This window comes from Panulirus ornatus, chromosome 64, assembly GCF_036320965.1.
Source record: "Panulirus ornatus isolate Po-2019 chromosome 64, ASM3632096v1, whole genome shotgun sequence".
NCBI classification, from domain to species: Eukaryota; Metazoa; Arthropoda; class Malacostraca; order Decapoda; family Palinuridae; genus Panulirus; species Panulirus ornatus.
In genome coordinates, this window is record NC_092287.1 from 2,440,325 (window position 1) to 2,452,824 (window position 12,500).

Below are 12,500 nucleotides of genomic sequence, written 5' to 3' on the forward strand. Positions count from 1 at the left end.
CACCTACTGCTACCATGCCGTACGAGTTATAGCCTCCAAAAGGGATCCATCCCCTACAATCCCTTGTTTTTTCCTCCTCCCACGAATCCCACCGTACCTGTAGAAAAACCCGTCCTGATAACCATACCATCTTGTTTATCTATGCAAATATGGCGGCACCATATAGCAAACACACACACACACACACACACACACACACACACACACACACACACACACACACACACACTCGTCTGATGTCTACCCACTCACGTCCCGGGACACTCTCTCACGACGCCGCTGCTCCTCCTCGAAGCGTCGGAAGAAGCATCTCTGTGGGACACGTGTAGGAGAGGAACACCTGTGTAGGGCACGTGTTGTACAGAAACGTGTGTGTGTGTGTGTGTGTGTGTGATGTCTGAGGACAGAGAGAGCATGTGTGGCAGGTGTTAAGCAGACAGATCCTTCGATCATGCTAAAGGATGCACAGGTGTGCACATCTGTGGCGGCACGGTTGGCTGCCGCTGTGGCACAAAAATAGGTTACCAGTGTGGCACAGACGGCTGCCGGTGTGCCGCCTGTGTCACCACGGGTGTCTGAGCAGGGGTGGCAGCCATGTTTATATAGGGTTAGGTTACCATGCCCTCTGTACCTGCTGATAGCAAGCGGGATCACATTGTCCCTGGAGGTGTTGAGCGTGTGGGAGGGAGGCCGCGGAGGGAAGGAGGGAGGCCGCAGTGGGAGGGAGGGAGGCCGCAGTGGGAGGGTGGGAGGGAGGCCGCAGTGGGAGGGTGGGAGGGAGGCCGCAGTGGGAATGAGGGAGGGAGGCTGCAGTGGGAGGGAGGGAGGCCGCAGTGGGAAGGAGGGAGGCCACAGTGGGAAGGACGGAAGCCGCAGTGGGAGGGTGGGAGGGAGGCCGCAGTGGGAGGGTGGGAGGGAGGCCGCAGTGGGAAGGAGGGAGGCCGCGGTGGGAGGGTGGGAGGGAGATAGTGTACAGAAGGAAGGAGAACACTAGCGATTGTTGCATGACCGATGAGAAGAAGGTGATGCCTTGTGAGAGGCAGAGGCTCGATCAGAAGGGGGAAGAGAGCGCGGCGGTGATGGGAGAGGGATGTGAGAGTCATGGGAGAGGATGATGGTCACAGGAAGAGTAGAGAGAGCAGAAAGTAGTAGAAAGTGCGGCGGTTGTGGCAGGTGGTGGGCGGACGGCGACGGAGGTGTGGGCGCTGGGGTAAAGCCGTGAGCAACGGCGTAACGTTAGTGTCGTGCCCCTCGACCGTGTCTTTCCAAAATCTTCCCGACACCTACATGGACCAGGCTGGACAGACCCCGGGGGGCCTCTGAAATCCATGTCCTCCTCCACTGTGTTTCCGACAGCATCCCTGTCTGGAGTTGACTTGCCCAATCTACCCAGACTGTCAGTCCAACGGGGAATTACCGTTGTATGCAAGAAAGGTCCCAAACCATACATTATCATCTCCCGTATACACGTCATGGCGTTGCTCTCCAGACACAGCTGGAGAACTCCTAACCTGGTCCAGTGAAGTGGGCGTTTCACTTGAGGCAAAGATCATCTACTTCTTCTCCAATGAGACAGTTTCCCCTCGCCCCGTGTTGGTGATGTCAACATACAGCAATATTCCGGCGGGCGGGGGAGAAAACAAATTACCTTCGAAAGCGACGTCATTGATCTGGCTTCCCTCGTTTCGTAAGTTCTCGGAAACCAACCTATCATCTTCTCTGCAGACCTGACAGTTCCTTTGTACGTTCCCCAGAGGTGAGGTCACACGATATCACTCCTAGATCTCCGACGCCTCTCTCTCTCTCTCTCTCTCTCTCTCTCTCTCTCTCTCTCTTTCGTCTTGCTTTCAGTTCGCGACCTGATTTTCTTACACGGTAAAACAGTGGAGAAATTTCATCATTAAACATCATATCATTTTCAGAGACCCAACGGAAGACTTGGATGATATATCTCTGTTTCCAGTGTCCTCAACTGGAATACACTGGCTTACAGTGTTACTCTGGTGTCATCCACTAGGGGCCATACATCGTTGTATTGCTTGTCAATAGCAATGATGGATCGACGTAAAACAACAGGGAGGAAAGTACAGTACCCTAGGGTACAGGTCTTTTAACAATGGAAGCGGTGAATGTTATACAGTTAACTACTGCTACTCCCAGGGACGTGTTTGCCAGAAGGCAACAGACCCGGCATCCTAATTTGTTAGTTATTCAGTGTGGGTATGCCGTGTGCTCTCATTCCACAGTCACATGCGTCAAATGCCTCCGAGAAGTGTATGCAAATAAGATCAACATTCTCATCTTCATCAACGGCTTTTACGATCTTATCGCAACGATGGAGCAGCTTAGAGACGACCCAGGTTGTGCACGGTGCTTGTTGATGTGCAGCTGGTCATTCTAACCTCAATAATAACCACCTACAACCAGCCAGGAAAGGTACTATAGTTAGACATCTAAGCGAAGTTAGTTACGTTGTGACGCAAAACATTCGCCTGCGTTCGCTGAGAGGGGTGAGTGCAGTGATTCCGCCGGAGTGCCAGGGTGTCATGTGTCAAGTGTTGAGCCACATGACAAGTGGGGTAATGGTGGGAGACAGAGAAGGGAAGGTAAAAGGATATTTGTGATGACGTTAATGGTGTTCAAGGGGGAGGGGGAGTTCTTCCTACTGGTGTTAATGATGTTCTTGTTCTTCATTGAAGTTCAGGGCTGGGAACCCCCACCTCCTGCCATCTTCTCCATCTGTTTAACTGATGATCTTCCAGTGAGGGCTGGGAAGATCATGTTTACATCCGGGAAGTGAATCTCCGTGTCTGGCTCCTGCGTGACGGCTGCCGCGGATCCCACACTGTTTGACTGACTTCCCCGCAGGTCTCCTCCCTCGAGCACGGGCGCACGACCGACCCGTGAGGACAATCCCTGAGCACGACAGCACGACACCAGCACGGCGGTACGACCCCTGGGAAGGATGATGATGTAACCTTCGAAGTGACCCTTAAGGTTCAGGCCAAAGGTCAAGCCTAGACAAACGAGAGAGAAAAAGAGAGAGAGAGAGAGAGAGAGAGAGAGAGAGAGAGAGAGAGAGAGAGAGAGAGAGAGAGAGAGAGAGAGAGAGAGAGATACATAATTCAGCTACAAATATCTGAAGACAATACGACTACATTTACGAAGAACCCACAAAAAAAAAGGGTCGCCCTCCCTCCTCTTCCTCCTCCCTTCCCATCATGCCACCACCTCCCTACAACGAACCCCTTCCTCCCCCCTAACCCCCCCCCCCCCATGTGAAAGCCCAGGGCCATTAAACGCTTTACGACCATGACGGAAATACCAAAGGTAGAGAGGCCAATGTCGTAGTAGTGGTAGGGTGGTCGTCCAGATGGGGGTCGTCGTCCAGGCGACTGGGAGTCGCACCTAGCAATAGGGTATGTTGATCAGGTGCTACAGGTAGGTAAGGGTCGTACCAGCGCCGCCGGTCGTCCAGAGGTGCAGGTAGCGGGGCGGGTCGTACTGGAAGGTTTGGTCGTCCGTCTGGTGCCACCTTCGGTGCCTCTCCTCTAGACCTCCTCTGGTGTCTCTTGTGCTCCTGTCGGTCCGGTGATCAAAACCTGAGAATCATATTCTAGTTTTGGCCTTACGTACAATGTGAACACCTTGATGAAGAGTTCTTCAACCATGCACTTGATGCTGTTCTCATATATATTCTGCCTCCTTCAACAGCCTCCTAAAGTGGGACTCTGGCTTGGGGGCGACGTCAGCTCCCAAGTTCATCCCACACACACACAACACAGAAATTCCAGCAGGTTCTTACTTCCTCGACAATGGTCTTACTGAGGCATAATATCATCGCGTTCTTATCCTCATCCCTTTACGTACACTCGAACTCAACTTGGTCGACCATCTTTCACACCAACTTCGGAGCCTGTCTAGGTCCCCTCGTCAAGGTGGCTGCAGCCCCACTCTCCCATGCCTCCCTCATGACCTCTGCGTCATCTGCAAACAGGTTCAGGTCGGAGTCCATACCATCAGGCGACTCATTTATATGATAGATCAAGGAGAGGAAGGAGTCACCGAGCAGCAGAACCCTGGTACACTCGGCTGGTGACCTCAGCCCACCATGATGATGATGATGATGATGATGATGATGATGATGATGATGATGACTGATGATGATAATGATGATGATGATGATGATGATGATGATGATGATGATGACTGATGATAATGATGATGATGATGATGATGATGATGAGAGAAGAAAAGAAGAAAAAGAAAAGAGGATGAGAGAAATGAAAAGGAAAAAAAAAAGAAAAAAGAGGAAAGAAGAGAGAAGGAATGATGAAAAAGACGAGAAGAGAAGAGACTGCGACCCTGCCCCACCAGCACCCCTCCCTCACTCCTCCCCTTCCCTCCCTCACCCCCCGCCTCCTCTCCACACTCCTCCACCATCCCCTCCCGCCCTCCCCCTCACCTGCTCCTCCAATCAGCAGCAATCATCATCATCAGCATCATCCTTCATCACCATCATCCAATCATATTATCATCATCAGTCATCCAGCATCATCACCATCATCCATCATCATCATCATCAGCATCATCATCTTCCTCCAGTCATCACCATCCATAATCATCATAAATCATCATCCATCAGCTTACTCTGCTCCTTGGCATCCTACCCTCAGTCCTGTCCCACCTAAACAATTCTCATCAATGCGTGTCTCTGTAGGGTGGCGGGATGAGAGATGACCAGATCACCCACCTTCCCACCAACCCAAACAAGTAGATACCTTACCCCCACCTGCCTTCGGACTATCCCCACCTCACACTGTAACCTCCACTGCCATAGCGATCACGGTTTTATGTGATTAAAACCATCTACCCCCCATGCTCAATGGGGTATGTTTCAGTTATACTATCTTCAGTAGCGGGTATGTCTAACACGAAATACAACCCTGAAGAAACAGTGTTTGTCCTTTGTAATAAAATGAAAAAAAGATAACCCTTATCCCAAGCTATGTTTAAATACACATTCTTAAACATATATATTTCTTTAAACGCTATAAATACTGTGGCTGTTTTTGGCTATACAGTGGTGGGTTTTGACTATACAGTGGTATTGTACAGGCTAAACAATGGTTAATCTTATAACAGCTGGGAAGCGCTTAATGGTGCCTGTCTATCTATATGAGGTATCTTCAGCGATGCCACTGACCTCAGATTTAATAGAAGGGTTGGCTCTGACCTGACCTCACCTCACCGCGGTACGGAGGAACTGCAAGTCTATTATGATCCTATTCAGAGGAACTCGGGGGAGCATGTTTCTAACCCCGCGGGTGGGCCTGCAGCCAACTACCTTAATGAGCACCCGGGTCTTCGAAACCCGTCCGCTCTCCTGCGGTTCCCAAGCCATATCGTCAGAGCGATGGATGGCGTGACTGAGGTACAGCCTTCAAGAACTGGTACAGCCTTCCCTCGACTGCATGCACAGCACGCCCGCGGGAACCTTAAGTTCTCCGCAAATCCAATTTAAGAAACTTAGTCACCACAATGCAACGACATACGTGCGTTACGTGCCGGGTATATCGCATACTGAGTATGTCACACTCACGCAGTATATTCATGGATAGCTGCAGGAAGTGCTTTTACTTGCTCCCATTTTTATGAGGTACACCACATTCATCTACAGTATATATATATATATATATATATATATATATATATATATATATATATATATATATATATATATATATATATGGTCTGGCTTTGAGAGAGGAGAGGAGCCACGTGTTGATCCACATGATATACACATGACTGTTGTAGGCCTAGCGGTTCGTCTGGATGGTCCAGGTGTACGCACACACGCACGGGCGTAGACCCCACTGGCGTACACAGGAAGGCGTGCGTGACGCAGGACAGAGTCGTACATGGGGGAGGGATGGGTGGGTGGGGGTGGAAAGCGTGACGCACGGCATGTGTCCGACATGGTCCGACGAGGTTCACCTCGAGTGACGTACGACTGACCCCTGTCTCACGACCCCTCGAGGTCGTTGTCAAACACACACACACACACACGCCGGATATGACTCCACGAACAACGGGTATTCCCGAGTGTAAAAACACTTACCAACAAACAAATAAAAACATCCTACACATGAATACCTGTCCTGGATGCTTTAGCAAACTAGCAGACACCCGTTCGACGCCCGACGCCGGCATTAATTAAACCAATCTCCGAGGTCCTTCGATCTTCTGACCTGAAAATCAATACCTAGTCAGAATATATAGAGGTCGACCCTCACACGAAATTTGGCGAACGTGCCGTCATATCTTCTAAAGTTATCGTGTGGACAATGAGGCAGACGGAGAGAGAGAGAGAGAGAGAAAAAAAAAATGGCACTGCCCGCTTCTAAGCCCACACCTCTCACAGTACGAAGCAAATGGGAAGGACAGAACAATATGGGAAAACCTGTATGAACACCACTGAGGAGGAGGACTTCTGAAAGAGAGATAGGAACCCATTCCAGGGAATCATACACAGGTAAACCCTCTTCAGATTAAAGATGAATAAGTGATGGAATCTTAGACAAGTTGCTTACTGATAGTGGTTCTGTTTACTGTATGATTATAAAGTCACCAACTTGGACAATATATGGAGTTCCATCTCACTCACGTGCTGGCAATACCATGCCCACTCGGAGGATCTCGAGCGTCTGGAAGGCGTCGAATCCTACCCGCTCAAGCATGCACGTAACCTCCGTACTTTTAATCTTGCGAGAGAAAACGGAGAAGGGAAGGAGATTACATCGCGGAAGACAAGGGGGGAAAAAAAAAAGATAAAAGAAGAGCGTTATCTCAGGCATGCGCACGACCCCAGCTATGTTTACATCGACGTTCGTGCTCTCCTGCGGATTTTGGTTCGAATCGTGAGAATAAAATGGGGATTTTTACGAGAACGGGGCACCTCTCTCTCTCTCTCTCTCTCTCTCTCTCTCTCTCTCTCTCTCTCTCTCTCTCTCTCTCTCCGCACGCCATTGGCAACTGGACGCGCCTCGGAAAGGAGCTGGTGATGTAATGCTGACTCTCTCTCTCCTTCGTTTCTCCCATCTACTCACACATCTTTCGGTCTAACTGTGCAGCGATCCTTTCACTTCTCTATCTCTACGACTCTTCCATTCTTCTCTGGAAGACAATGTCATATTAACTCCGGGTTACACTGTAGAGTTATCTTGGTTAACTCCAGGTCGAAGCCTGGCCCTGCCCGTGCTTTATTATCTCCAGGTGTCCCTCTGGAATATCAACTTGTTAACGCTGGCATCTGGTGCGGAATACAGCCCTGCTAATTCCAGGTCGCGTTTGATCTAAAATTCTTTTTAACTCCGGGTTGTAATGAAGAGTTCTAGAGTGTTCGCTCAAAGTCACGTGTAAGGGATTTACAACTTTTGTCATCAAATGAACGACAATTTCATCTCGATTACTCGACGCGGAATAAAAAAAGAAAAAGAAAAAACTTTCTACCTCGATAATATCGAGTCATGATATGGATTTCTACACCTGCCAATATCGGGGTCACAATAAGTACCGCCTCATTATCTCCGGGTTATACTTCCGGCAACGTGACCCTCCCCTACATCCCACACCCACCTGTAGTTAACACCCTCCGCCCCTTAACGATCGTTTGGGAGGAGGTAGGTGGTTCCGCTGGGCTCAATGATTCCACGACCCAATTACCTCAAATGGCCAGCCCCCACCCCCCCCCTTCCTCCCAATTTGACTGCTGGTTCTCCACACCGTCGTGTGTGACAAAGTGACTGTCTGTCTGTTTTGCAACACTGGGGTCGATGGAAGCACCAATGCTATAGAAGAGGATGAACACATTCACAACACCGACGCATGTTTCAATTTTCATGTGATTTTTTTTTTTTTAATACAAAAATCTACCTATTTTCTGTGGGGGGAGGGGAGGAGGAGGATAGACAGATGGGGAGAAGAGGGGGAGGATAGATAGATGGGGAGAAGAGGGGGAGGATAGATAGATGGGGAGAAGAGGGGGAGGGGGAGTAAAATATGAATGTTCTCTGCCAATGATAAGTCTCTTCCTTACATGGCCAGCTTCAATGCGAGTTCCCAAGATAAACCTAATATAAGAGCGATAACAAATATGTTCACGGTGTTCAGGTTATCGTGTTCTGAGACGTGGGGTTCCGGGAAGTTGTGAGGGGGAAGTTTCGGAAAGATGACACGGTAAGAAATCAGGTGTGAGAAATGTTAAACACATGTGTAGGTTGGGTCTCTCCACTAGGAGCATCCTCTCCAATTCTTAAGTTCTTAAGGATATATGTGACGACACAAGACGCAGATCGAACATGGGAAACTTGGTGAGGATTTTGGAAAAGTGGAGGAATGCCATTAGCGTAAAGGTGCATTTGTTGAACTGAAGAAAAAAGAAAGAATGGAAGCTACTGATAACAACAACAGAGAAGAGAGGAGGACACAAGACAGCACCTGGAGCGACGCCGCTGTGGACGCGAGAAAGGTTGGTTGAAGTTGATCCATCAGAAATGTATGGAAACACATCGGCCAGAGAGGAAGCTAGACATGAGAGAGAGAGAGAGAGAGAGAGAGAGAGAGAGAGAGAGAGAGAGAGAGAGAGAGAGAGAGAGAGAGAGAGAGAGAGAGAGAGTCATACGGCACAGGCACACGGACGGAGAGACGGTCGTAACGAATGCGTATCTACGGACACTCCCAGATAACGGGGGGGGGGGGGATCGCTCACCACCGCCAAGACCCGACCCAGACACACGAGTTCGAATCCCACTGGTGTTGTGGGCATCACACACGCACACACACACACGGCAAAATGTCCTCGGGTGTTCGAACCCTTCGCCTTGTGCACATGTGTTGTGAGGTAATAACACGTAAGTAGTAATTTATATAACTAAATTGCTTTCCTCTCTCTCTCTCTCTCTCTCTCTCTCTCTCTCTCTCCCTCGTGAAGACACACGTGTGTAAGTGCATCACAATGTGATGTCCCGGAAGGCCACAACGACCTCACAACTGGGTCGTTCGACACGTCTGTCTTCCCTGAAGTTCACGTGGGTCGGGGGGGGGGGGGGGGACGTGTGACCTCTCTAATGCGCCCCACGTACTTGGGGGGAGGAGGTCGAACCCTATCCTTTTCGTGCGGTGGTGGAGGGTGGAGGGTGGGGCGTGTGTTGGGGGCGAGGGAGGGAGGGGGAGGGCGAGGGGGAGGGGGAAAAGGGAGGGATTTTCCACAGCTGCCAATAGACGTCGTCGTTATCCGTCATGTATAATGCTGGGGGGGGGGGCGAGGGGCAGGGGCGGGGAGGGGGGAGGGGAGGGGAGGAGGGGCGTGAAATCAAAGGGAAGGGTCAGGATCGTTTCGGGGAGGGGGAGGGGGTCACTGCACAGAAAGCCGCCCTGGGTTACCTTGTACACATCTTGACATGGCCACACCCCCCCCCCACACTCAAGCTGTCCTCCACCTTGATGACAACAAGCTCATCTGCTGCTTAAACCGCCCCCCCTCCCCCCTCCCCTTCCCTTCTATCGTCTATCACCGTAACACATGTGTTGCCATCACTATCTATCACTATCTATCTCACCTCCCGCCCACAACAAGTCCCTCTACGCCCATCTGTAGGTGTGACCCGCCCACGCTCCTGCGCTCCCCACACTCTAGCCCGCCCACTGGGCTAACTAGCCTTCACCGTCCGTGGGCGTGCTGACCCTCGCCGTCCGTGGGCGTGCTGACCCTCCCCGTCCGTGGGCGTGCTGACCCTCGCCGTCCGTGGGCGTGGCGACCCTCGCCGTCCGTGGGCGTGGCGACCCTCGCCGTCCGTGGGCGTGGCGACCCTCGCCGTCCGTGGGCGTGCTGACCCTCGCCGTCCGTGGGCGTGCTGACCCTCCCCGTCCGTGGGCGTGCTGACCCTCCCCGTCCGTGGGCGTGCTGACCCTCCCCGTCCGTGGGCGTGCTGACCCTCGCCGTCCGTGGGCGTGCTGACCCTCCCCGTCCGTGGGCGTGCTGACCCTCGCCGTCCGTGGGCGTGCTGACCCTCCCCGTCCGTGGGCGTGGCGACCCTCGCCGTCCGTGGGCGTGGTATCAAGGGATATCATGGCACCATGCATCACCGGGCCAGATACCGACCACTCCCCTACCACAACAGCACGACGCGCCAGATGGCTCGACCAGCACGACGCGCCAGATGGCTCGACCAGCACGACGCGCCAGATGGCTCGACCAGCACGACGCGCCAGATGGCTCGACCAGCACGACGCAGCAAGTGGGTCGACCAACACGACGCGCCAGATGGCTCGACCAGCACGACGCAGCAAGTGGCTCGACCAGCACGACGCGCCAGATGGCTCGACCAGCACGACGCGCCAGATGGCTCGACCAGCACGACGCGCCAGATGGCTCGACCAGCAGGACGCAGCAAGTGGGTCGACCAGGCGGATTCATCAAGGGATTTCATCCAGGATTCATCATGAATTTATCCTGCGGATTTACCAAGATTTTTTTTTTTTTTTTGTTCTTACGGACTTACAAGAGGTTGGTTACTGGCCAGGAACGAGGGATTTTGTTTACAGATTAACCAGGCTTTTGTGGGAGGAATGACCCAGGTTTTGTTTACAGATTCACCAGGCTTTTGTTGGAGGAATGACCCAGGTTTTGTTTACAGATTAACCAGGCATTTATTGTTATATCTATCAGGCTTTTACTTCCAGTTCATCTATCAGCTGGCCACCCGCCATAGCTTTCCCTTATATCAAGAAATTATTATAAATAATAAGGTCGTGTGGTCAGACACGAATGTCTTTATATAATAATTTTCTTAATATAAACACATGTTGGGCAACACCAATCATGGTTCAAACATTATCCATAAATTATTGAAATTAATGTCACACTTTAATTTCAATTTGCAGCATTAAGAAAATTTTTTTTTTTACAAAATGAAATTGTGGCCACTACGGGAAGACAGACACACCACCAGGTACACACACACACACACACACACACACGTGTCTCGTACCTACACATTGTTACATACATAAGGTTGGCATTCTGAGATGATGTATGTAAACCTGACACACACACACACACACACACACATACACGCACACACACACACATACACAACACACACACACACATACACAAACACACACACACACACACACACACACACGTGTCTCGTACCTACACATTGTTACATACATAAGGTTGGCATTCTGAGATGATGTATGTAAACCTGACACACACACACACACACACACACACACACACACACACACACACACACACACACACACATACACGCACACACACACACACACATACACTTCACACACACACACACACATACACAAACGCAAACACACACACACACACACACACACACACACACACACACACACAAAGGCTCGCGGTCAGAGATCTTCTCAAAGCAACAAAAGATAATTTAAACAAAAGAACAATTTACGATCGACATGAAAATGTATTCAAACTGAAACCAAGAAAATGAATACCATTCATTCCAGAAGGTTCCACAATAGTCGACACTATTTCAGAAACCTTCCAGGTCTTCCAAGGCGTCCTGCAGGGCGTCCTGCAGGGTTCCACGTCCTAAAATACTGGGCCAAAAAAAATATTCGAAATCATTCTCGAATGTTCTACATACCAGAGAAATTCTAGACCCGGCCCTGTACCAGGTGGACTTGGAGTACTCACGTGTCCTGCAGGGGGAGAACTCCTGGAAGTCCGTCAGTCCTTGGCGGGCCACGTAGCACGTACCGACCGGCTCCCGCCGACGTAAGTTCTCCGTGAACCACACGTAGCGCGGCGCACACGCCTGGGTGGGGGGGAGGAGGAAGAGGAGGGTCAACACGTGTTACTGGCGGCACGTGCGTATACCACGTTATGCTCCACGACGTACTACGTTATACTACGACATACTAAATTATCTTGGGAAATAAATAATAACATCTGATATTGATAAATAATACAATCATACACATATGTAAGTATGAGTGTATGTATGTATAAATGCATGAACGTATGTATGTATGTATGTATAAATGTATAAACGTATGTATGTATGTATGTATGTATGTATGATGTATAAATGTATGAACGTATGTATGTATGTATGTATGAATGTATGAATAAATGTATGAACGTATGTATGTATGTATATATGTATAAACGTATGTATGTATGTATGTATGTATGATGTATAAATGTATGAACGTATGTATGTATGTATGAATGTATGAATAAATGTATGAACGTACGTATGTATGTATATATGTATAAATATATGAACCATTGTATGTATGTATAAATGAATGAACGTATGTATGTATGTATGTATGTATAAATGTATGAACGTATGTATGTATGTATGCATGTATGTATGTATGTATGTATGTAAAGTTTAATTACCTCTCCTTCACCAGATGACGTGTCCTCAACCAATTCT

The 12,500-nt window shown here is 49.8% G+C and overlaps 1 protein-coding gene across 5 annotated transcripts in view; it reads right to left on the bottom strand.

Moving 5' to 3' along the window:
* The window catches only part of LOC139746257 (integrin alpha-PS2-like), a 243,685-nt gene that overhangs the window by 99,458 nt on the left and 131,727 nt on the right, over window positions 1-12,500 (bottom strand). For all 5 annotated transcript variants that reach the window (XR_011712120.1, XM_071657283.1, XM_071657282.1 and 2 more), the window contains exon 4: window positions 11,750-11,870. Coding sequence is in view for 4 of the 5 variants with exons in the window: in XM_071657283.1 (XP_071513384.1) it covers window positions 11,750-11,870 (121 nt within the window). In the remaining variant the exon portion in view is untranslated. The remainder of the gene's footprint in view (window positions 1-11,749; window positions 11,871-12,500) is intronic.